At 50.9% G+C, this 25,105-nt stretch overlaps 2 protein-coding genes across 2 annotated transcripts; one reads left to right on the top strand and one right to left on the bottom strand.

The window, feature by feature from the left end:
• Window positions 1-11,077: 11,077 nt before the first annotated feature.
• On the bottom strand, window positions 11,078-12,019 carry LOC311428144 (olfactory receptor 14C36-like; the record flags this gene model as incomplete). Its single annotated transcript, XM_084539693.1, has 1 exon — window positions 11,078-12,019. One exon carries the CDS (start codon window positions 12,017-12,019, stop codon window positions 11,078-11,080), a length of 942 nt encoding a protein of 313 aa, XP_084395819.1.
• An 8,323-nt stretch (window positions 12,020-20,342) lies between these two features.
• On the top strand, window positions 20,343-21,263 carry LOC311428143 (olfactory receptor 14C36-like; the record flags this gene model as incomplete). Its single annotated transcript, XM_084539692.1, has 1 exon — window positions 20,343-21,263. The coding sequence occupies one exon, from the start codon at window positions 20,343-20,345 to the stop codon at window positions 21,261-21,263; it is 921 nt and encodes a 306-aa protein (XP_084395818.1).
• Window positions 21,264-25,105: the final 3,842 nt, after the last annotated feature.

Raw genomic sequence — 25,105 nt, 5'->3', positions numbered from 1 at the left:
CTTTATTTAAACAAGAATATTGATTGTAAAGGTATTTGAAATTATCAACGTCATAATAATAATAATAAAATAATAATTAGGAGGCTTAGAATAACATTAAATCAATGCCACAAGTTAAAGGAAATAATAATAAAGAAAATTACTTTCAAGAATTTGCACTAAGAGTGTTTGTTTGCAGAAATCCTATTAGTATTTTATGCACATTATTAATGCTGAAGAAAGAGGTATAAAATAGTTTCCTCACTGTATGTTTGAGCTCCTGGTTCCTCATGCTGTAAATGAGGGGATTAACTGCTGGAGGCAACACTGAGTACAAAACAGCCACCACCAGGTCCAGGGATGGGGAAGAGATGGAGGGGGGCCTCAGGTAGGCAAACATGGCAGTGCTAAGAAACAGGGAGACCACGACCAGGTGAGGGAGGCACGTGGAAAAGGCTTTGTGCCGGGCCTGCTCAGAGGGCATCCTCAGCACAGCCCTGAAGATCTGCATGTAGGAGAAAACAATGAAAACAAAACAACCAAATGCTAAAGAAAAACTAAACACAAGTGCCCAAACTTCCCTGAGGTAGGCATCTGAGCAGGAGAGCTTGAGGATGTGGGGGATTTCACAGAAGAACTGGTCCACAACAATGCCTTGGCAGAAGGGCAGGGAAAATGTGTTGGCCGTGTGCAGGACAGCAATAAGAAAGCCACTGCCCCAGGCAGCTGCTGCCATCTGGGCACAAGCTCTGCTGTCCAGGAGGCTCTCGTAGTGCAGGGGCTTGCAGATGGCAACATAGCGATCATAGGCCATGACAGTGAGGAGATAGTACTCTGAACCAAACAAGAAGAATAAAAATAAGACCTGAGCAGCACATCCTTGATAGGAAATGGTCCTGGTGTCCCAGAGGGCATTGGCCATTGCTTTGGGCAGAGTGGTGGAGATGCAGCCCAGGTCCAGGAGGGCGAGGTTGAGGAGGAAGAAGTACATGGGGGTGTGGAGGCAGTGGTGGCAGGCTATGGCGCTGAGGATGAGGCCGTTGCCCAGGAGGGCAGCCAGGTAGATGCCCAGGAAGAGCGCGAAGTGCAGGAGCTGCAGCTCGCGCGTGTCTGCGAATGCCAGCAGGAGGAACTCGCTCACAGAGCTGATGTTGGGCATTTGCTGACATTGAACACAGTTGTCTGTTGAAGAGAAGACAGAACAATGTTAGTTCACGTCTTTGAGGGAGACTTATTACAAGTCTTAGAGCGCCCTCCAGCCTGAGCATCTCTCTTTGCAGGAGAACCTTTCTGCAGCTCTCTTACTTGAGGTAAAGCTGGTGCTGGCTGAGAGTGGCACTGGGAGCAGGGGCTGCTGTAGGCTGCAGAGGAGTCCTCTCTGCTATACAGCAGGAAGGAATCAGGAACATGGGGGAAGCTCAAGTTCAGTTCTCTGGTCAGATTAATGATCTTTTCAGTGTTATTTCAAACAACTCATCTGAATGCAGAGTCACGCAGGCCACTGCCCACATGTCGTGTTCTAATATACCCTGTGTTTCCTGTCTCTGAGCCGCAGAACCATCCAGCTCATGAGTTTCCCTGAGAAGAAACTGTAGAGAACTGAGAGCAGAGAAGGCCCAGTCCAAGTGCAGCTGGACAGAAACCTCACCTGAGGTGAAGTTCTCACACAGACAGAGCTTGGGAGCATCTCTTTGAGCTCTACCTTCTCTTCTACCCCTGCCTGCCCCACAGCCTATGGGCTGCAGTGGGAGAGGAGGCCAGGGAGGGGCTGCTCCAGGGGAAGGCGTCTGCACCGCAGGGCATGGCTGCAAGGTGCCCGAATCCCCCCTGCCACGGCGTTTCTGGCAACAACTCCTTCTGGCCGCCTGCCCCTCTCTCTGCTGCCTGCAGCTGTCCCTGCTGGGAGCTGCTGCTCTGCGCCCTCCTCTTCTTTCCCCCTGCCCGTGCTCACAGACCCCATCCCACGCGGCTGTGCTCAGCGCTGCCCTGCAGCACCCTGCCACCAACAGGGCCCTGCCAAGGGGCACCTCCATGGCTGCAGCTTGTGGTCTGCGGTCTCTTAGCATGGACAGGGAAGAGATGTGGGGACAGAGAACCAGTTCCCAGCAGGGCTATAGGCAGGCAGTGAGAGGGAGCTGCTGACAGAAATGCTGTTTGGGAGAGGGCTCAGGCACCTCCCTGGGACAATCGCTGCTCTTCTCTCCCACCAGCACAGGGCAGCTGAGACCAGAACGGATGGACAGACTGGCTGTGCTCTCTGAAGTACACACTGCACTAGAGGAATAGTATCTATGACTCTGAGGATCCACAAGGCTTTTTTTGTAGTGCAGCAGGAACGACAGCATAGAAAAAAGAAATTGCCACAGCCCTTCTCTGCCATTAGGTGATTTGGGAGTAAAAATTTCTTCATATGAAGAGTTAAACTGATCTGACAATACCCCATGCTCCTCTTTACTTTTTTTTTTTTTTTTTTTATAGGTAGGGACTGTTAACTACACTGCCTACAGAAGAGTCCCCTGTTCCCACGGACTACTTTAGGCAGCATCCGTCAGGGCTCATGAAATGGACATGCCGAATGTCTGCTTAAAAGGCCAATATTGAATCAGATATCAACAGATAGTTGTGTTGTATTTTCTTACTGCCTTTTACCTCCTTGGGAGAATCCCATGGCCAGAACCAGGAAATGCCCAACATCAGCTCTGTGAGCGAGTTCCTCCTGCTGGCATTCGCAGACACGCGCGAGCTGCAGCTCCTGCACTTTGCGCTCTTCCTGGGCATCTACCTGGCTGCCCTCCTGGGCAACGGCCTCATCCTCAGCGCCGTAGCCTGCCACCACCGCCTCCACACCCCCATGTACTTCTTCCTCCTCAACCTCGCCCTCCTCGACGTGGGCTGCATCTCCACCACTCTGCCCAAAGCCATGGCCAATGCCCTCTGGGACACCAGGGCCATCTCCTATCAAGGATGTGCTGCTCAGGTCTTTCTCTTTGTCTTCTTGATTGTATCAGAATTTTATCTTCTCACTGTCATGGCCTACGACCGCTATGTTGCCATCTGCAAGCCCCTGCACTACGGGGGCCTCGTGGGCAGCAGAGCTTGTGCCCAGATGGCAGCAGCTGCCTGGGGCAGTGGCTTTCTCAATGCTGTCCTGCACACGGCCAACACATTTTCCCTGCCCCTCTGCCACGGCAATGTTTTGGACCAGTTCTTCTGTGAAATCTCACAGATCCTCAAGCTCTCCTGCTCAGATGCCTACTTCAGGGAAGCTGGGGCACTTGTGTTTAGTTTTTCTTTAGCATTTGGTTGTTTTGCTTTCATTGTGCTGTCCTATGTGCAGATCTTCAGGGCTGTGCTGAGGATGCCCTCTTCTCAGGGCCGGCACAAAGCCTTTTCCACGTGCCTCCCTCACCTGGCTGTTGTCTCCCTGATGGTCAGCACTGGCATGTTTGCCTACCTGAAGCCCCCTTACATCTCCTCCCCACATCTAAATCTGGTGGTGGCTGTTCTGTACTCCATGGTACCTCCAGCACTGAACCCCCTCATCTACAGCATGAGGAATAAGGAGCTCAAGGAGGCACTGAGGATGTTATTGCAATATTCAGTATTTCAACGAGGAACTGATCTTCTGCATGTGACTCCCTGAAGTATACCTGGACAAGGCAGAAACACCTTTGTTCACATATTTCAAAAACTGTTCATTCTTTTCAATATTATTCCCATATGCTAAATATGTCTTTATACTTTTATTTTATAAATTTAATAGATTTTTCTTCTTCTGTGTCCTTCTACCTTTTCTTCTAAGCCAAAGACTTCATGTAGAGGTGCTGCTAAGCTCTTTGTAACAAACTAAATAAAGGAACCAGCAGGTAATCAGTTTCTGTGTATCTCATTTCTCATACACTCTTCTCAGGTACAGCAGTGGTTGTGGGATGAAGATCCCTGCTGCAACATGTTGGAAAACCCTGGTGTTGTTTGGGGCTGCCCTTTTCTGCCCTGGCAGGCACTCCTTGCCTGCAGCCTTTGAGTCAGGGTTGCCACTTTCTTGGACCCACAAACACTGACAGCAGCAGGACATGGGCGTTTTGGTGCTGGTCTCACTTCTCTTCCACACTGCTGTTTTGTAGCACCACTGAATCAGAACTGGCCTTCCAGCTAACACCCCTAGAAGTATGGCTTTCAAAAGTGAGGTGGAAGAAGCACTGAGGAAGCAGCCTGATCTGATGTGAAAGTTCTCCCTGCTCAGAGCAGATCTTAGCACTGGAAACCTCCAGAGCTCCCTTCTGGCTCTAATCCTGAAGGAAAGAAGGGCAGGACAGGGAGATAGGGGGAGGAAATACTGTGGTGGGTTGAGGTATTGCTGACATATGTAGTCCTTGCTCCACATTGTCCTCAGGGTTACATCATGAATGAGTTCATCCCCAAAAGATCCTCTGCACCATGAGCACCCGGTGTCCAGCTGGTTTGGAAATACTGCAGAGACGTTCTTCTGATGCTTGTGTAACCAGATTGGTGATGGCAGGAAAAGACTGTTCCTTCACCAGTGATCAACTTTCTTCTTCATGTTAGGCCACAACTGAACATCCCTCACAATTCTTAGAGTGTTTGCTTTATCTCAGCGATGAACTGCATTAGGTCTCCTTGATTAGTCTGAGGCACAATGCAATACTTTTTCCCTTCTGCCACTCCAGCACAAAACCTCTGAATATTTTTTCCACATTGACCTGATGGGGCATTTCACATTTTTTACTTTCATATCCCTGATGGAAGGGGATGATTCCCAAACTAGGATACGCAGATGGGTTCTGCTTCAGCCATTTGAGGTGTCCTGTTCTTGAGTATTTCAGCCTGAGTTTTGCCACAACTCCTGCTCTGTAATGCATCCCTTGTCTGGCATCGCCCTGTCCCCTGTACTGTGGGATGACTGTGCTGTGGTGGGACGTGTTTCCAGTGGTTCGTCTACCAGACACCGTAAAGAATACTATGAGCAGGACTAGAGGGGTTCTGCTTCCAGCCATGGGGAGGCGGGAAAGAAAGGAACAATCGGGTTTACTGGACTGGGTATAGTTAATGGCCTGGTACATCACACCCACAAATGTATCAGGCTCTACTGACACATCAGTACTCACCGGTACACTGGGTGCCCTAATGCCATCAAGCTAGAAAGAGGTAGAACCCACCTGTATTTCTGGAGTGACAGGGGGAACCCAATACATAACTGTACTGGAGGCTGAAGTGAGTCTAACTGGGAAGGAATGGCACAAGCACCCCACTGGGACTGGCCCAGAGGCTATGTGCATCCTCGGCATAAACTGCTTCAGGAGAGGGAATTCAGAGTTCCAAGAGGGCACCACTGGTGGGGCTTTGGCAGAGCTGCCTTGGAAACAAAGGACATGAAACAGTTGTCTACCTTGCTTGGCCTTCCACAGAATCCTTCTGTTGTGGGTTTGCTGAGGGGTGAAGAACAGCAGGTGCCAATGGCTACCATGGTGGCGCACCTGAGACAGCATTGTGCTAACCGAGACTCCCTGATTGCCATCCATGAGCTTCGTTCATTGACTGGAGAGCCAAGGTGTAGATGCAGAGCTTGGGAGTGTGGCGTAGTGGTGGACTTGTCAGCACTAAGGTAAAGTTGCCTGATCTGGGTGACACGTCCCAGAGTAGTGTCAGGCATAACAGAATTCTTTTCGCCTTCTGCATCTACAGCACAGAAAGTATGACTTTGCCCTACTCTATTGACTGGCAGGTATTTTCACATTACTCAAATTAGGATTCTGTGTCTGGAAGGGGACAATTTCCCCAAAGAGGCCAATCTCATGGGTACAGCTACAGCCAACGAAGATATATTTTCTTTAGTTTTCGTCTTGAGTTTTCGACAGAAGACCCAAGAGAGAGCATAGATGTCCAGTTGTCTGCAAAGAATCTAGCAGAATTTCTCAGGTTCCAATGGTCATTTCAATTTTTTGTTATTTTATTTTATTTTATTTTATTTTATTTTATTTTATTTTATTTTATTTTATTTTATTTTATTTTATTTTATTTTATTTTATTTTATTTCATTTTTTTCCCTAGGAACTCCTGACTTCTCTTAGAAAGGGTTTCATGTACTGGGCTGGGCTGCAGTTACAGGGACAAAGACTACTGCTGGCAGCAGATGTATCAGACCTCTAGACTCTAATTTTCCTCCCAATGAAGGTTTCCAAAGAAGACACCATAGAAAAATAGCAGAAGAAGAAAGATGTTCAAAACTGAAATGTAGCAAAATTCAGGATTTATAAACAGAAAATATTTTCATTAGTTGCTTTTTGAAATCTCCTTCCTTAACTACATCATGCAAGCTCTGCAATTAGCTGCACAAGCCGTGAAAACTTAATAAAACTATGGAAGAGAAGTCAGGAGTTTCTGCATTTTAATGAGGTCCATAGTGTATTTTGGCACTGATGCTATGACGCTCAGGTACTATAGAAGAGAGTGATGTAACCGCTTGAGCAAGTAAAGTCAGGAGGAAAAGTTGAAGCGACTTGGAGTATGAATGGGCCCGACTGAGGGCTGTTACTAAGAAAGCCTCCTCAGGGATATGTTAGGGTAGATAATTAGAGGCCATGATTGCAGACTGGCAAAGTCCTGTGCTGAGAAAACTCTTGGTTGATTTTAGTGAAGCAGAAGAGCCAAGGCCTGACCCCAGCCACTGGGAGAGGAGATCCTGCATCCCCATGTCTGGCTCAAGGCTCTTCCTGGGATCTGTGGGATGTGGTGGGCAGTGGGATGCCATGAGAAGAACAGTGGTATGACACATCTGAGCTGCTGCTCAGAGTTGAAAGAAATCAATGAAGCCTCATCAGAATTAATATAACATATCTCCCAACAAGCTCTAGCCAAGGGGACAAAAACCTCAGGGCTGTTGGGGCCTTCCCTTTTTACCAGCACCCTCTGCCTTCTCCTCTGCAGGCTTTCCTACGCTGTCCCACACTTTGCCCTATTTCCTTCAAGTCTACAGACACCCATCTCTGTCCACAACCTTGCTCTCATCCTTTGTTTCACCCACGTCTCGCCAACTCTCACCAGGTACTCCTTGAAAGACAAAGCCCAGGTCTGATCAGACACAAGCCACCTCAGCAGCACCTTCCAAGCCAGGGGCCTGCTGCTGGCCTTGCAGCTTCTTGGCTACACATAGTCAAGCCTTGTGCCTCCTGCTGCCCACTCATGGACTCAAGCAGAAGGGACAGGACAACCCATATGGGGCCTTCTTTCTGCCTGGATCCTCCTGGCTCTGGAGGCAGAGGGGATCCCCCAGTCAGCATGCCAAGCAGGTGCCTTCTGCTGGCCTAGCAGGGCCACTGCCAGATGTCAGCCCAAAAGTGCAGCTCCCAGGGAGAAGTCAAGGGTGACCTGCCACCTCCAGACACAAGTGACCTCCCAGTCCCTTTCTGGGACACGTTCCTGCTGCTGCCCTATCAAGTGCAGAGACAGAAGTGACCTCACAGTCCCTGCCACAGTCACTTTCCTCGTGCTGGGGCAGGAAATGCTGAGGCAGAGCTGAGCCCTTCAGAGCACTCCCATCAATCTCCTCTTTGTGACCCACAAGCTGATCAGACCCATGACCCCTCACATCCATCTTTGCATGCCATGTGACTGCAGAATAACCTCACAGTTCTTGGCCTGCACTAAGGGCCAGACCCAGTATGGTACCTAAAGGTAAGGGTTAGGAGAGGGGCTGAAGGTGAGGAAGTCAATGCACAGGAACAGGGGAATCAGCTGTTAGGTGCTCATGCATCAGGGGACTAGGGCTCACCTTTCTGGGTTTGAATTTAAAGAAAGATTTTTTGGGAGGGACTGGTGTTCTGCTTTGCGTATCAGGTCTGTGGTTAAAGTGTGGACAAGCTTAGTGATTTAGGGTTTGTTTATTTTTTCCAATAATTCTAGGCCTAAATAGAGCATTTAAATCTAGCATTAAGGGTAGGGATCAAGGTAAGCAAGAGAGTAAGGGTAAGGGAAAGAGGCGATGGACTGAGTTTTGGCTTCAGTGCACACTTAGATGTCAGGCATAGGAGTAGTTGATTCCTGTTTGGGTGTGGAGTAACATTTAAATGTAGGAATTAAGTTTGCTCTTTGAAGCTGGGGAATAGCCTCATATAAGTGTTTTAAGTCACGGTTACATCAGCTTCCACATAGCCTGAACCCTCTTACCTTTTACAAAATCTTTAGTTTCTGCTGGATAATCCCTATTTCCTCCTCCAAATCTCACATTTCTCCTGACCAGGGCTTCTCCTGACCTCCCTATATCAGTCGTATTCTTAGGGGCATCTTTCTAGTGGCTTTCATGCTCTCAGAGTATCCATCACACCTCTGTTGGCTACTCTATTCCTGAGAAAAGTGGCACTTGATTCATGATGGAAAAGGACATAAAAGTCCATCAGAGCACCCTGCACAATGTGCCCAGCAGCTCGGCACCATCACAAAAATGTGGTTCCTGCCTACAAGTTTCCTTTCCAGAATGGCTCCTATGGCTCCAGGGTAACTTTTCCCAGGCACTACATTCCCCAGGCCACACCACTCTTGCCCTCAGGCCCCATGTGTCTCTCCAACCCTCCCCTCTTCCCCTGCAGTAGTGGCACCTCAGCGCAGCAGGTTGGTGCATCTCCAGGCTCAGGGGTGTTTCCTGAGGGCCTGCCCCGTGTGGGGAGTGGTGGGGAGGAAGAGAGCAAGGTCATCTCCTGGGGCATGGCTGAGCACAGCCCAGCCATCCCACACCGTGGGCAGGCCCCTGCTCCCAGGCTGAGGCACACATGCAAGGTGGACACTTCTCCATCAGACCAGATTCACTCAGGACCCTTCAACCCTGTCCCAGTCCCAAGATTTGGCTACTTCTCCACCCACAGACATACCCTGCTTTCCATCTGAGGACTCAGGCAGGACTTTAAGGATCTGCTAAAGCCATGGATTTCCTTGTTTCTCACAGCCTTCTCACAAGTCTTTCTCCTGGCCCTCCTCACCGCCCAGAACTGCCTCTCAGGTGGCACTCAGTGACCCTTCAGAAGGGCCTTTGGGCTTCCTCAATTGTCCTGGTGCTTATTAGCACTTTCCTGGATCCTTCCAGAGCTCAGAGGGAGTCTTCTTGTCCATCAGGGGCCCTGTACTGGCTGTGGCTGGGACGGAGTTACTCTCTGCAAAGCAGCCCCTTGTGGTACTGTGTTTTTGTTGTGTGACCAGTGATGGTCACTCACAGTTGTGGTTGCTGTTTTTGAGCAGTTCTTGCACAGCATCAGGGCCTTCTGTGGCTCACAATTTGTGAGTTTTATTTGGTTTTGCTATTCTGTCCCCAGTTCCTCTAGAAGAAGAGAAAGCAGGTGGCCAATAGGTGTTTATCTGCTGGATGCGTTGAGCAAGGAGGTGTCCACGGTGCCAGGAAATGGAAGTCCGTGAAGCTGCAGGAGCCCTGCTCTCTTGCCTGGCAGATCCCCAGCACAGGGTGCCTGTGCCCCGCAGGGCCAGCCCCGCTCCCCAGGCCAGCACAAGAGGCCTGGCCCAGCCACAGAGCAGCCTGCCCCGAGCAGGGGCCTGCACAAAGAGCTTTCTCCTTCTCATTTCTGCTTTTATACAGGTCCAGCAATGCTGCCCTGCTCTTCCCCAGGGCCATCCCTTCTCCCAGAGAGCCTTACCCAGGGCACTGTGTCCGTGCTGGCCTGGCCAGCCGTTGCTTCTTCCATCCCTGTGCTCCCCACAGGGCCGCAAGCTTGCAGTGCTGCTGTGAGAGCCAGGGGCTGTGGTGCCCTGGGATCCCCGGGGATCTCCCCCGTACCCGTGCTGCTCAGGGTGGGCAGCAGACATACGTCCATGGGGATCTCAGCTGCTGAGCCCCTTTCCATCTGCCCTGATGGCTCAGCAGCACAGGGCAGTGCTGGGCAGGGCCATGGGGTGTCTCTGAGGACACAAAGGACAGGCAAGTGCTGTACCAGACCTCGCCACAGCACTTCAAAATGTATATCCTCAATTACTCTGCAGTCTTATGGGCCTTTGCCTGCTGGCTCTTCACCACCTCTTGTGGCCTTTCAGAGCCCTGCTTTAGCCCATGGACTCCTCAGATTCACCTTTTCCTTTAACAGACCCTTCTTTGGATGGTCACACATTTTATGACGTTCTAAACACTACCCACTGAGCACATTGTCCCTGCAGATCTCCTTACATCTCCTGGCAGCTTCAGATTCCTCTACAGGCTTTAATTTGCCATCTGCCCCACTGCAGGGGGTGCAGTCCCATGCAGATAAATTTAAGATCAGTTGTCTTAGGCAAGTTCTTTGCCTTAGGCAAGTTCTGCCATAACGGGAGCTCTCGGTCCTGCCCTTGGTTCCTCAGGAACCACTTTCAGCCTGTGTCCTTCACTCTATGATGAACACCCAGAATAGAGAAGAGAAGGGAGCAACCCCTTGGCTGTGTTCCTGATAGCACATTTGGAAGAGGTGTCCAGGGTCCTGGGTTTGCCCTCAGCAGCCCCTCTTGTTACTGTGGTGCTAGCAGGGAGGCAGCTTTGACCCAGGGTTGCACAGTGCCTGCTGCTGCCTGCAGCCACAGGGATGCCACTGCAGAGAGAACAGGACTGTCACCAAGGTACATGAGATCTGAGGGCTTACCCAGAACAATGTGGAAGCCTAAAGAACAATAATGAAAATGCCACGTCCTGCTGCTGGCCATGGCCAGGGCTCCGGGGAAGCAGCAGCCCCGACCCGAAGGCAGCAGAGAGGCAGAGCCCAGCGGGCAGTGAGGGGCAGCCCCGAGGCCACCAGGGCTGCTCCTGCATGTGGCAGCTGGGCTCTTGGCCCTGAGCCCCTCCTGCGTGCTGGGGCTGCTCCCCCAGCTCCAGAAGAGATGGGAAGAGATGGCAGCTGAGACCAGTGAAGTTCTAATGGCTTTATTATTGGGTTTATCTACACAGGGAGCCGTCTTCAATAGGAAAATAATTGATTCTAGGAGGGGTTAAAAATAATATTATTTAATTCACGAGTGAAATACTGAGAGAAAATAATAATACAGACATTAAATAACAGAAGACATGATATTATTTTATTTCTGAGAAAAACTAGGATTTCTAATATTAGGCGTAGTATTATAGGTGAATTTGCTGAAGATGTGTGTATTCAAGTAGAGTCCTGATGGAATCCTTTAGTTCCCAGTTCCTCATACTGTAGATGAGAGGGTTCGCTGCTGGAGGTACTATTGAGTACAGAAGTGACACCACCAAGTCCAGGGATGGCGACGAGATGGAGGGAGGCTTCAGGTAGGCAAACATGGCAGTGCTGACCATCAGGGAGACGACAGCTAGGTGCGGGAGGCATGTGGAAAAGGCTTTGTGCTGGCCCTGCACAGAGGGCATCCTCAGCACTGCCCTGAAGATCTGCACATAAGACACCACTATGAAGACAAAACAACCAAAGGCCAAAAAAATACTAAACACAAGTGCCCAAACTTCCCTGAGAGAGGCATCTGAGCAGGAGAGCTTGAGGATGTGGGGGATTTCACAGAAGAACTGGTCCACAGCATTGCCGTGGCAGAGGGGCAGGGAAAATGTAGTGGCCGTGTGCAGGACAGCATTGAGAAAGCCACTGCCCCAGGCAGCTGCTGCCATCTGGGCACAAGCTCTGCTGCCCACGAGGCTCCCGTAGTGCAGGGGCTTGCAGATGGCAACGTAGCGATCGTAGGCCATGACAGTTAGAATTGAATACTCTGAAGCAAAGAAGAAGACAAAAAAGAGAACTTGAGCAGCACATCCTTGATAGGAGATGGCCCTGGTGTCCCAGAGGGCATTGGCCATGGCTTTGGGCAGAGTGGTGGAGATGCAGCCCACGTCGAGGAGGGCGAGGTTGAGGAGGAAGAAGTACATGGGGGTGTGGAGGCGGTGGTCGCAGGCTATGGCTGTGAGGATGAGGCCGTTGCCCAGGAGGGCAGCCAGGTAGATGCCCAGGAAGAGCGCGAAGTACAGGAGCTGCAGCTCGCGCGTGTCTGCGAATGCCAGCAGGAGGAACTCGTTCACAGAGCTGCTGTTGGGCATTCTCTGACTTTGTACTTGCTTGTCTGTTGAAGGGGAGAAGGCAGAAAAAAGTTAGAACAGACTTCTATGAAGAAAACTGGAAATAAAACAAAAGGCTGGCTAACTCATATTCAGACAAGTGTCAGATCAATGAGCTTTGAAGTATTGCTGCAAAAAACTGAGCTGAATGCAAAGCAGAGCTGCAACTATTTCCCTCACTTTATTTTATTCTAGTTGCCCTATCCTAGTTGAGGTATTGGATTTTGACACTCCCTGACATTACTTGTACACTCACGGTGAAATCCTGTGTTTGCCAGGAGGCAAAAGGGCTGTCCCTAGGTGAAGACTGAGCAGAGCAGCTCTGCCCAGTGGTCCTGTTCTCAGTTGCTCTGTGTCACCTCTCTGAGCTGCAGGACCATCCCACTCAGATGTTTCCCTGAGAAGAAACAAAAGAAAACTGAGAGCAGAAAAGCCTGAGTCCAAGTGCATCTGGACAGAATTCTCACCTTGTCTCATGGGGTCTTAGCAGGATCTCAGCTCTTCCCTCCTAACCAGGGCTGCAGAAGCCTCACTCCAGCTTCCCAGAGACAGCCATCCAGCAGCACATCCAGGCATGGCCTTAACACGGAGGTGTCTCCTCCTTCGTGTACCTGGATGCTGCAAGGGCACAAGGATGCCACGAGAGAGCTGCATCCTGCTGGAGAGCATCATGCAGACCAGGAGGACACCCCTCAGACTGCTCTGGATATTCAAAAGCTGGGGTAACCCAATATTCAAACTGCATCCCCTGCAGTGTCTGGAGGAGGCTTGGCCACCACACTCCTGGCTGACCAGGGGTAGCTAGGTTATGACATTCCAAGAGGCTTCTGCCAGACTTCCTCTCCTCGCAGGGCAACCCAGCAGGACTCTCAAAGCCTACTGCATTGCCCACTGCCCTCCCAGAAACAAGACCTAGCAGGAGGAAACCCTTCCAGGACCTGCAGCTGCATGGCCCTGCAGCCAGACCCTTACATTGTCAAGGGCTGTGCAGGTTTCTCCTGCAGGCAGCTCTCAGTATCCTTCCACTGCCAACTGCCTTCAGCCCCTCTCTCCTTTTCTTCTCTCTGTCTGTGCCTCTGTGTCTCTTTCCTGCTGTGCTGTGCAGAGGAGCTGCTCCTGGCCACAGCTGTCTCTCTGCACCACGGCCCTCTTGCCACGAGCTCTCTCTGTCCCACGAGCCCGGCCCAGCTCAGCAGCGCAGCACCAGCCCAAGGCACTGCAATCACCCCTCTGGGGGCTTTGCTGATGAGCCCACAAACCTCAGGCACTCAGAGACAATTGAAGACATCTCTCCAGAAGTGCAAGTCAGAGGCAAGTTTCCTGCAGTGTTCTCCTGAGGGTCAGCACTGACACAGCCTCCCTTGGAGCTCGTTAGAGCAGAACCCTGGAGGCAGTGAGGACAAGGAGACAAAGGCAATGTGAAGGTGACACTGATGTGTAGGAAAACTGGATGTGTGTCACGAAGCACAAGGGCCAGGGAAGGGACCCCAAGCACCAGGCGAGATCCTTCCCCTTGACAGTTTTCTCAGGGCTCTTTGTGGGGCAGTAGGAAATGGGGATGTGCATGGCCAAGTGCAGGAGAATGGTACGACCCCTGCCTGGTTCATGGGTGGGGGCGAGGAGGCAATGAGGCCCAGGTGCTTTAGAAATAAGCTGTCTCCTCATAGGCCTCAGTGGCAAAGACAACAGGCATAGCCATGGACACAAAGACCTGTGTTGTGACTTTGAGCCCTCATAGAGCCCTTGATCCTTTCCACGCCAAGCTGTCCTAGGGACTCCCAGACCTGTACCTTCTGAGGGCTGCAGACCCTCTTCTGTGTGGTGCCACACTGGATCTGAGCTTGAGTATGACAACTCAGATTTTCTTGGAGGTCCTGCTCCTCGTAAGGCAGCTCTGTAGGAAACTGGCTTGTTTCCTGGTGAGCAGGCACCACAGCTCATAAGGCATCCCTTGTGGTGCCCAGGCCCTCCTCCTCCTGGTCACTGCTCCCTCAGTAGAGTCTGCCCTGATGTGTAGTTCCTCTTCCTCTGGCACAGGACTAGGCACTTATTGTTCAAGTTGTTCCTTTAGGCAAACTACTGCAGTTTCTCAAGATTGCACTGGACAGATGCTCCATTCTGTCAGGTGTTCATGTCTGCAGGCAGATAGTTCAACCGTCCTGTGTCTGTGCTGTCTCTGACAAGATAGCAGCATCAGGAGCTGCATGGATCGTTTGGATAATACAGGAGTAAGAAGCTGAATAAAAGTGCAGCATAGAATCACAGGAGAGTAGGGGATGGAAGGCTGCCAGGTTCCACCTCTTCTGTACTTCCTTCTCATGCATGCTGTCAGTTTGTCTGGAGCTTTGTCCTGAATGTTATGGGGCTGTGCAGGTGAAAAATAGAAGGTCCAAAGCCCAGCTGGAGCTCAATCCATCTACTACTGTCAAAGACAAAAAAAAAAAAAAAAAAAAAAAAGTGTATATAAATACTTTTATAACAGAGGATTTAGAAGAATGATCATCTTTAATGGGTGTGTGGGAAAACCTGATGACAAAACCTGAGGAACATAATGCCTTCTTTTCCTGTCTCTACCAGCAAGACCAGTTGTTCCCCTGGATATTTCTTCCAGCTCATGGTCAGAGCTACACTTCAAGTTTCACTTTGTGGCTGTTTTTTCTCTCCTGCTCTTTCCTACTACCAAAGAAAGCTCCATCAGGGTGGAAACCTCTCCTGAAGTAGGCAGCCCAACCCAGCAGGCTCCTTGCAGCCTCTCAGCCAACCAGACACAAGTCACCTCAGCAGCAGCTTCCAAGCCATGGACCTGCTGCTGGCCTTGCAGCTTCTTGGCTACACACAGCCAAGCCTTGTGCCTGCTGCTGCCCAGTCCTGGACTCAAGCAGAAGGGACAGGACAACCCATTTGGGGGCCTTCTTTCTGCCTGGGTCCTCCTGGGTCTGGAGGCAGAGGGGATCCCCCAGTCAGCATGCCAAGCAGGTGCCTTGTGCTGGCCTAGCAGGGCCACTGCCAGATGTCAGCCCAAAAGTGCAGCTCCCAGGTCTATGTCAAGGGTGACCTTCCACCTCCAGACACAAGTGACCTCACAGTCCCTTTCCGTGACATGTTCCTGCTGCTGCCCTATCAAGTGCAGAGACAGAAGTGACCTCACAGTCCCTGCCACAGTCACATTCCTGCTGCTGGGGCAGGAGATCCTGAGGCAGAGATGACTTCTCTCTCACCCCCTAGGTACCTGTTTTTCTCTTTCTGGGGTAGAGAATAAGCAAAGTTTTAATGGCAGCATGTATTATCCTGCTAGTGGTGTCAGGTCTTTGGTTAAGACATAGACAAGGTCTGCGGTTTTAGGTCTGCCAAGGAGTCTGGGGTTAAATAGAGCATTTTCATGTTAGTGCTAAGGGAAGGCATTGGGGTTAGTAAGAGAAAAAAAAAAAAAAAAAAAAAAAAAAAAAGATTCCTTTCAGAGTACCATAGTAGCATTTAGGTTTAGGGATTGAAATTCCTGTTTCAAGTAAGGAAAGGGCCATATGTGACTGTTTTAAGTCAGTGTTACTCCAGCATCCACTTTACATAAACCCTCTTCCTTCTATGAAATCGTAAGTTGCTGCTGGCCAAGCTCTTCTTCCCACAGATTCACAGAATCACAGAATTGTCTAGGTTGGAAGAGACCTCAAGATCATTGAGTCCAACCTCTGACCTAACACTAACCAGTCCTCCACTAAACCATATCGCTAAGTTCAACATCTAAACATATTTAAAGACCTCCAGGGATGGTGACTCCACCAATTCCCTGGGCAGCCCATTCCAATGCCTCACAACCCTCTCGGTAAAGAAGTTCTTCCTAAGATCCAACCAAAAATACCCCTGGTGTAACTTTAGCCTGTTCCCCCTCATCCTGACACTGGGCATGTGGAAGAACAGACCAACCCCCACCCCTCTACAGCCTCCTTTGAGGTAGCTGTAGAGAGCAATAAGGTCGCCCCTGAGCCTCCTTTTCTCCAGGCTGAACAAGCCCAGCTCCCTCAGCCGCTCCTCGTAGGACTCCAGATCCCTCACCAGCTTTGTGTTTTCTCTGGACTTGCTGGAGCACCTTGATGTCCTTCTTGTAGTGAGGGCCCCAAAACTGAACACAGTACTCGAGGTGTGGCCTCACCAGAGCCAAGTGCAGGGGGACAATCACTTCCCTAGCACTGCTGGTCACACTGCTTCTGATACAAGCCAGGATGCTGTTGGCCTTCTTGGCCACCTGAGCACACTGCTGCCTCATATTCAGCCGATTATCCATCATCACTCCCAGGTCCTTCTTTGCCCGGCAGCTCTCCAACCACTCCTCTCCCAGCCTGTAGCTCTGTTTGTTGTTGCATCCCAGGTGCAGGACCCGGCACTTGGCCTTGTTGAACTTCAGTTGACCTCAGCCCATCGGTCCAGCCAATCCAGATGCTCCTGCAGAGCCTTTCCTACCCTCGAGCAGATCAACAAATGCACCTAACTTGGTGTCATCTGTGAACTTACTGAGGGTGCACTTGATCCCCTCATCCAGATCATCAATAAAGATATTAAAGAGGACTGGCCCTAGTACTGAATACTAGTGCTAAAGCCAAAACACAGCTTCATACCAGCTACTGGGAGGAAAATTAACTCAATCCTAGCCAACTCCAGGACACCCACAGACTAAGGGCATGATATCTCTGTGTATATATCAACTGTGAAAAGGTGGTGGTGATTAATTGGAGAGTACTGAAGCGGAGCAAGGTGCAGATGGTTGTCGTGGTTCCGCTCGAGTGGGCAGCCGAGCTCCACCACAGCCGCTCTCTCACTCCCCCTCCTCAAAGAGGAATGGGGAGAAAATATGTGAAAAGGGCTCAAGGATTGAGATAAGGACGAGAAAATCACGCAATAATTATTGTAACGGGCGAAACAGACTCGGCATAAGGAGATAGTAAGATTTATTGCCTATTACTAACAAGCGAGAGAAGTGAGAAAACAAAGGAAAAAGCAAGCCAAAAGCACCTTCCCCCCCATCCACCCTCTTCCACCTCCTTCCCCCGAGCGGCGCAGGGGAACGGGGGAATGGGGGTTATGGTCAGTCTACAGCACTTCTTCTCTGCCGCTCCTTCTCTGTCACTCTCGTCCCCTGTGCTGTGGGGTCCCACCCACGGGATGCAGTCCTTGATGAACTGATCCGGCGTGGGCTTCCCACAGGCAGCAGCTCTTCCAGAACTGCTCCAGATATGGGTCCGTACCACGGGGTCCATCCCTCAAGAGAAAACTGCTCCAACCTGGCTCCCCCACGGGCAGCAGCTCCTGCCGGGTCACCTGCTCCTGCGTGGACTCCTCTCCACGGGCTACAGGTCCGGCCCGGAATCTGCTCCAGCAGGGGTCTTCTACAGGCGGCAGCCTCCGTCGGTGCAGGGCCATCTGCTCCACCGTGGTCTCCTCCACGGGCTGCAGTGTGGAACCCTGCTCCACCGTGGTACTCCATGGGCTGCATGGGGACATCCTGCTTCACCATGGTCCTCACCACAGGCTGCAGGGGACTTCTGCTCCGGCGCCTGGAGCACCTCTCCCCCTCCCTCTACACTGACCTTGGCACCTGCAAGGCTGTTTTCTCACTCCCTTGACTCTCCCGGCTGCTGTGTGGTGCAGCGTTTTTTCCCTGTCTTAAATATGCTCTCACAGAGACGCAAAACAACATCGCTTATTGGCTCGGATCTGGAAAACAATGGGGCCCTTCCCAAACATGGGGCAGCTTCTAGATCTTTCTCACAGAAACCACCCCTATGGCTCCCTGCTACCAAAACCTTGCCACGTAAACCCACTACAATGGTATGGAATATAGGGTGGATATTGTCCATGTGTTGTCTGGGATGCACTTAATTTGTTTCCTATTAGATGATACAGTGCTGTGTTTTGTGTATAGGATGCAGTTCCAGACAAAGTAACAGCATGCATGAGAAGGAAGAACAGAAAAAGTGGAATCTGGCAGCCTTCTATCCCCCACCCTTCACGGATTCAAATTCCATTCAACTAGTTCCTGCTGTATTATCCAAACTGTCCTGCAAACTCCTGCTACTGTTATCTTGTAAGAAACAGCATAGTCAGGGTGAGCCACCTGCCTGCAGACATTAACAGCTGACAGAATGGAGCATCAGTGTGGGGCAACCTTGAGAAACTGTGGGATTTTGCCTACACAAACCTCCTGACATTTACAAGGAGAAGAGCCCAATCCTGCACCAGAGGAAGAGGAACCCCACACATGAGGGCAGACTGGGACCCTGCTGAGTGAGCAGTGCCCAGGAGGAGGAGGGCCTGGGCACCATGAGGGATGCCATACGAGCAGTGGTGCCTGCTCACCAGGAGCCAGGCCAGCTTCTTACAGAGCTGCCTTACGAGGAGCAGGAACACCACGAAGATCCTAGTTATCAGACTCAGCTCAGATCCTATGTGAAACTACCAACAGAAGTGTCTGAATCAAGCAGTGGAAGATTTGGAAGTCCAGGAGTCCCTCAGACAGCCTGTTGAGGAGAAGACTAATGGTTGTGGCAAAGCTGAAAGTCCCAACAGGACCCAGGTCTTTGTGTCAACGGCTATGGCTGTTGTCTCTGCCACTGAGGCCCACGAGGAGAAAGCTTATTGCTAAAGCACCAGCGCCTCAATTGCCTCCTCACCCCCAACCATGAAGCAGGCAGGACACGTGCCATTCTCCTGCACTTGGCAATGCACATCCCCATCTCCTACTGCCCCACAAAGAGCCCTGAGCAACCTGTCAAGGGAAAGGATCTCCCTTCCCAGAGGACAGGGGTCAAGGCCTGGCCCTTGTGCTTGGTGACACACATCCAGTTTTCCTACACATCAGTGTCACCTTCACATTGCCTTTGTCTCCTTGTCCTCACTGCCTCCAGGGTTCTGCTCTAATGAGCTCCAAGGGAGGCTGTGTGAGTGCTGGCCCTCAGGGGGACACTGCAGGAAACTTGCCTCTGACTTGCACTTCTGGAGAGCTGTCTTCAATTGTCTCTGAGTGCCTGAGGTTCGTGGGCTCATCAGCAAAGCCCCCAGAGGGGTGATTACAGTGCCTTGGGCTGGTGCTGTGCTGCTGAGCTGGGCCAGGCTCGTGGGACAGAGAGAGCTCGTGGCAAGAGGGCCGTGGTGCAGAGAGACAGCTGTGGCCAGGAAACAGCGCAGCAGGAAAGAGACACAGAGGCACAGACACAGAGAGAAGAAAAGGAGAGAGTGGCTGAAGGCAGTTGGGAGTGGGGGATTCTGAGAGCTGCCTGCAGGAGAAACCTGCACAGCCCTTGACAAGGTAAGTGTCTGGCTGCAGGGCCATGCAGCTGCAGGTCCTGGAAGGGTCTCCTGCTGGGTCTTGTTTCTGGGAGGGCAGTGGGCAATGCAGTAGGCTTTGAGAGTCCTGCTGGGTTGCAGTGCGAGGTGAGGAAGTCTGGCAGAAGCCCCTTGGAGTGTCATAACCCAGCTGCCCCTGGTCAGAAAAGAGCCAATCGGCTAAGCCTCCACCAGACACTGTAGGGAGTACAGCTGGGATACTGGGACACCCCAGCTTGTGGATATCCAGCTCTGTTTATGGGGCATTCTCCTGCATTGCAGGCTACTCTCCAGCAGGATGCAGTTCTCTTGTGGCATCCTTGTATTATCCAAGACCACGAAGAAAAGGACACCTCCTTGGTAAGACCATGTCTGTGCTGCTGGAGGGCAGTCTGTGCATAGCTGGAGTGAGGCCTCTGCACCCCTTGTTAGGAGGGAAGAACTGAGATCCTGTTCAGTCCCGTGGTGACAAGGTGAGGATTCTGTCCAGCTGCACTGGGACTGGGACTTCTCTGCTCTCAGCTGTCTCCGGTTTCTTCTCAGGGAAACACCACAGTGGGATGGTCCTACAGCTCTCAGAGAGGTGACAGGGCAGCTGAGAACACTGGTGTTCAGCAGTGGCATCTGCAGATCTGCTCTGCATTCAGATGAGCTGTTTGCAACAGTACTGCAAATCTCATTATCCTGACAGGTGGACTCCATGTCCCCCATGTTTCTGCCTCCCTCCTGCTGCACAGAAGGAAGGACTCCTCTGCAGCCCATAGCAGCTCCTGCTCCAAGTGCCACTCTAAGGCAGCACCAGCCACAGCTCAAACAAGAGAGATTCAGAACTGGTCTCCTGCAAAGCAAGAGGCTAGGCTGGGGGGTACTCTAAGGTTTGCAAGAAGTATCCGCCAGAGAAATGTGTACTAACTAAGTTCTGACTTATCCTCTGCAACAGAAAACTGTGTCCAATGTCAGAAAATGTCCAACATCAGCTCAGTGAGGCAGGATGAATGCCAGCCTCCTGCTGGCATTCGCAGACACGCGTGAGCTGCAGCTCCTGCACTTCGTGCTCTTCCTGGGCATCTACCTGGCTGCCCTCCTGGGCAACGGCCTCATCCTCAGCGCTGTAGCCTGCCACCACCGCCTCCACACCCCCATGTACTTCTTCCTCCTCAACCTCGCCCTCCTCGACGTGAGCTGCATCTCTACCACTCTGCCCAGAGCCATGGCCAATGCCCTCTGGGACACCAGGGCCATCTCCTATCAAGGATGTGCTGCTCAACTCTTCTTTTTTGTCTTCTTCTTTGGTTCAGAGTTTTTTCTTCTCACAGTCATGGCCTATGACCGCTACGTTGCCATCTGCAAGCCCCTGCACTATGGGAGCCTCGTGGGCAGCAGAGCTTGTGCCCAGATGGCAGCAGCTGCCTGGGGCAGTGGCTTTCTCAATGCTGTTCTACACACATCCAACACATTTTCCCTGCCCCTCTCTCGAGGCAATGCTGTGGACCAGTTCTTCTGTGAAATCCCCCAGATCCTCAAGCTCTCCTGCTCAGATGCCTACCTCAGGGAAGCTAGGGTACTTTTCTTTACTCTTTGTTCAGTCTTCGGTTGTTTCATTTTCATTGTGCTGTCCTATGTGCAGATCCTCAGGGCAGTGCTGAGGATGCCCTCTGAGCAGGGCCGGCACAAAGCCTTTTCCACGTGCCTCCCTCACCTGGCCGTGGTTTCCCTCTTTGTCAGCACTGCCATGTTTGCCTACCTGAAGCCCCCCTCCATCTCTTCCACATCCCTGGACCTGATAATGGCAGTTCTGTACTCGGTGGTGCCTCCAGCACTGAACCCCCTCATCTACAGCATGAGGAACCAGGAGCTCAAGGATACAGTGAAGAAAATCTTTGGATACACTGTTACAGTAATATTCCAATAGACCTAACTGTACTTTTAGTTTAAAATGTGTTTATGACAATCTCATATATTTTTTGTATTTCTATTTCTTAATAATAGTGCTTCTGATTAATTTTTTTTCCCAGCCTCCTACCTTTTAATTTAATTTTATTTATTTTTATATATATATTATGTTATTTTCTCATGTACATATAGAACCAGGCTTCCTGTTTAGATACAGACAATAAAGAAATAGAAATTCTGTTGAGTCCATGACTGGACAAAAGAAACAGAAAAGAAAGAAGAAACAGAAATTCTGCTGACTGTGGGATCCCCTCTGCCTACACACCCAGGAGGACATGGACAGAAAGAAGGCCCCCATATGGGTTGTCCTGTCCCTTCTGCTTGAGTCCATGACTGGGCAGCAGCAGGCACAAGGCTTGGCTGTGTGTAGCCAAGAAGCTGCAAGGCCAGCTGCAGGCCCATGGCTTGGAAGCTGCTGCTGAGGTGACTTGTGTGTGCTTGGCTGAGAGGCTGCAAGGAGCCTGCTGGGTTGGGATGCCTACTTCAGGAGTGGTTTCCACCCTGGTGGAGCTTTCTGTGGTAGTAGAAAAGAGCAGGAGAGAAAAAACTGCCACAACGTGCACCTTGGAAGTTATGCACTGGCCACAAGGAGGAAGAAATGTCCCTCAAAGTATATTGCTGTGGTGCCAGAAGTCAACTAAAGAGTGTGATCAGATCCTAGCTTTCTGTTTCAAGGAACAGCTAATGAGGGTTTGTGAGACATGGGTGAAATGATGGAAATGCTGGGATGAGAACAAGGTGGTGAACAGAGATGGGCGTCTGCAGACTTCAAGGAAATAGGGCAAAAGTAGGATAGCACAGGAATGCCTGCAGAGGATAAGGCAGAGGGTGCTGGTAAAAAGGGAAGGCCCCAACAGCCCTGAGGTTTTTGTTCCTTTGATGAGGACATGAGTAGTCATTGCACTGGAGCCTCATTGCCTCCCTTAAACCTGTGCAAATGGAGGTGTTATACCATTGTTCTTCCCAAGGCATCACACTGCCCACCACATCCCACAGATCCCCTGGAAAAGCCCTGAGCCAGACATGGGGTACAGGATCTCGCCTCCAGTAGCTGGGGTCAGGCCTTGGCCCTTCTGCTTCGTCAAAGGAAACCAAGACTTTTCTCAGCACACTGCCTTTGCCTGTCAGCAATCATGGCTTCCAGTTATGTGCCCTAACAAGTCCCTGGGGAAGTTGTCTTACTAACAGCCCTCAGTGGGGCCCATTAATACTCCAAGTCACTTTGACTTTTCCTTCTGACTTTACATTCTTAAGCAATTGCATCGCTCTCCTCTCTGAGGAGTTCCATGGTATATTTTGGTGCACAGTCCATGAAGCTCAGTACCTGAGCTTCATTGACTGTGCATGTAAATACACCATGGAACTCATTAAATTGAAGAAACTCCTAAGATCTCTTCAATACTTTTCTTCATGACTTCAAAACTTGTACAGCTAATTACAGAGCTTGTGTGATATTCTTAAGGAAGAAGATTTCAAAAAGCACCTAGTACATATCTTTTCTTGTTTTAAAGGCTAAATTTTGCTGCATTTGAGTTTTCAGCATCATTCTTCTATTGCTATTGATCCACGGAAACTTCTTTGGAGACTTCAGTAGGGAGCAGAGAAAAGCAGAGTCTGGAGGTCTGAAACCTCTACTGCCAGCAGTGGTCTTTGTCCCTGTAACTGCAGCCAAGCTCAGCGCATGAAACCTTTTCAAAGACAAGTCAGGCATTCCTTGGGTAAAATAATGAAGCAAATAATAAATAAAATAAAATAAAATAAAATAAAATAAAATAAAATAAAATAAAATAAAATAAAATAAAATAAAATAAAATAAAATAAAATAAAATAAAATAAAATAAAATAAAATAATAAATAAAATAAAATAATAAAAAAGTTGAAATGACCATCAGAACTTGAGAAATTCTGGTTAAATCTTATTAGACAACTGGACATGGTTCTCTTGTGTCTTCTGTCAAAAACTCAGGATGAGAAGTAAAAAAATATATCTTCAAGTGGCTTTAGATGTACCCATGACCTTTGCCTCTTTTGGGAAATTGTTCTCTTTCAGCCACGGAAACCTAAATTGAGTAATGTGAAAAGACCTGCCCAGTCAATAGAGTAGGGCAAAGTCCTTCTTCCTGTGCTATAGATGCAGAAGGCAAAAAGAATTGCATTGTGCCTGACACTACTCTGGGACGTGTAACCCAAGTCAGGCAACTTTACCTTAGTGCTGACAAGACCATCACTAAAGCACGCTCCCAAGCTCTGCATCTACACCTTGGCTCTCCAGTCGATGAACGAAGCTCATGGATGGCAATCAGGGAGTCTCGGTTAGCGTGACGCTGCCTCAGGTGCGCCACCATGGTAGCCATTGGCACCTGCTGTTCTTCAACCCTCAGCAAACCCCCAACAGAAGGATTCTGCGGAAGGCCAAGCAAGGTAGACAACAGTTTCATGTCCTTTGTCTCCAAGGCAGCTCTGCCAAAGCCCCACCCGTGGTGCCCTCTTGGAACTTTGAAGTTCCCACTGCTGAAGCAGTCTATGCCAAGGATGCACATAGCCTCTGGACGAGTCCCAATGGGGTGCTTTTGCCATTCCTTCCCAGTTAGACTCCCTTCAGCCTCCAGTACAGTTATCTCTTGGGATTCCCCTATCACTCCAGAAATACAGGTGTGTTCTACCTCTTTTTAGCTTGATGACATCAGGGTACTCTGTGCACCGGTGTCTAGTAGAGCGTGATACATTTTGTGGGTCTGATGTACCCAGCCATTAAATACATCCATTCCAGTAAATCCCATTGTCCCTTTCCTCCCTGCCTCCCCCTGGCTGGAAGGAGGACCCCTCTAGTCCTGCTCGTCATATTTATTACTGTGTCTGGTAGACAGCACACTGGAAACACGTCCCACCATGGCACTGTCATTCCATGGTGCAGTGGAGAGAGTGTTGATAGCAAAGGGATGCATTTGGGTGTGGAAGGTGGGGCCCAGCAGACAAGGAATCAAGGCAGTGGGGTGGGGGAGGCCAGCAGAAGCAGCCCAAGGGGTGGTGCTGCTGGTGAGGACACGTTTGTGGCAGCAGCCGGACTGGGCAGCAGCTGTGTGCAGGCCAGGGGAGGCCAGGAAGTGCATGCCAAGAGCGCTCCTGCCAGCAGAGCCAAGGCCGGGGCCGAGCCCAAGGGCAGAGGCAGGGGGCTGCAAGGGCCATGCTGAGCTCCCTGCCCCTGCAGCATCCTCCCTGGCCCTCGGCCTCCTCTCCCCTGCCCCTGCAGCTCTGGGCTCCCTTTGCACAGCCCTGGCTCTGCAGCACCAAGCCCTGCTGGGAGCCCTCCCCTGCATGCTGCCACCGCTCCCTGACGCTACTGTTGCCCTCTGCCGGGCACTGCCCAGCCCAGCCCCTGCCCACCTCTCCCCACCTCCCTGCCCTCTCCCCAGCCCAGCCCAGCAGCCCAGGCTGGGCTGGCCCCAGGGCAGTGCCCAGTGCAGGCTGCTGAAGGGCTCTGGGCATGGCCACCACAGCCCCAGCCCCTCAAAGGCACTGCAGCTTCTGGCACAAAGGTGGCTTTGGGCCTCCCCAGCAGCCCCTGCGCTGGGGCCAGCCCCAGCTCAGGAGGTGGAGGTCCGTGAACCTGCAGGAGCCCTGCTCTCTTCCTGGGAGATCCCCAGCACACAGTGCCTGTGCCCTGCAGGGCCAGCCGCGCTCCCCAGGCCAGCACAAGAGGCCTGGCCCAGCCACAGAGCAGCTCCACATTCCTCTCCAGGTTGCCATTTGCCATCAAACCCAGCACCAGTGGACACTCCCAGGCCAGTCAAGGCCAATTAT

This window comes from Aythya ferina (assembly GCF_964211825.1).
Source record: "Aythya ferina genome assembly, contig: HAP1_SCAFFOLD_29, whole genome shotgun sequence".
NCBI lineage: Eukaryota > Metazoa > Chordata > Aves > Anseriformes > Anatidae > Aythya > Aythya ferina.
Note: the sequence above shows the minus strand (reverse complement) of the source record. Positions and strands in the feature narration are given on the sequence as shown.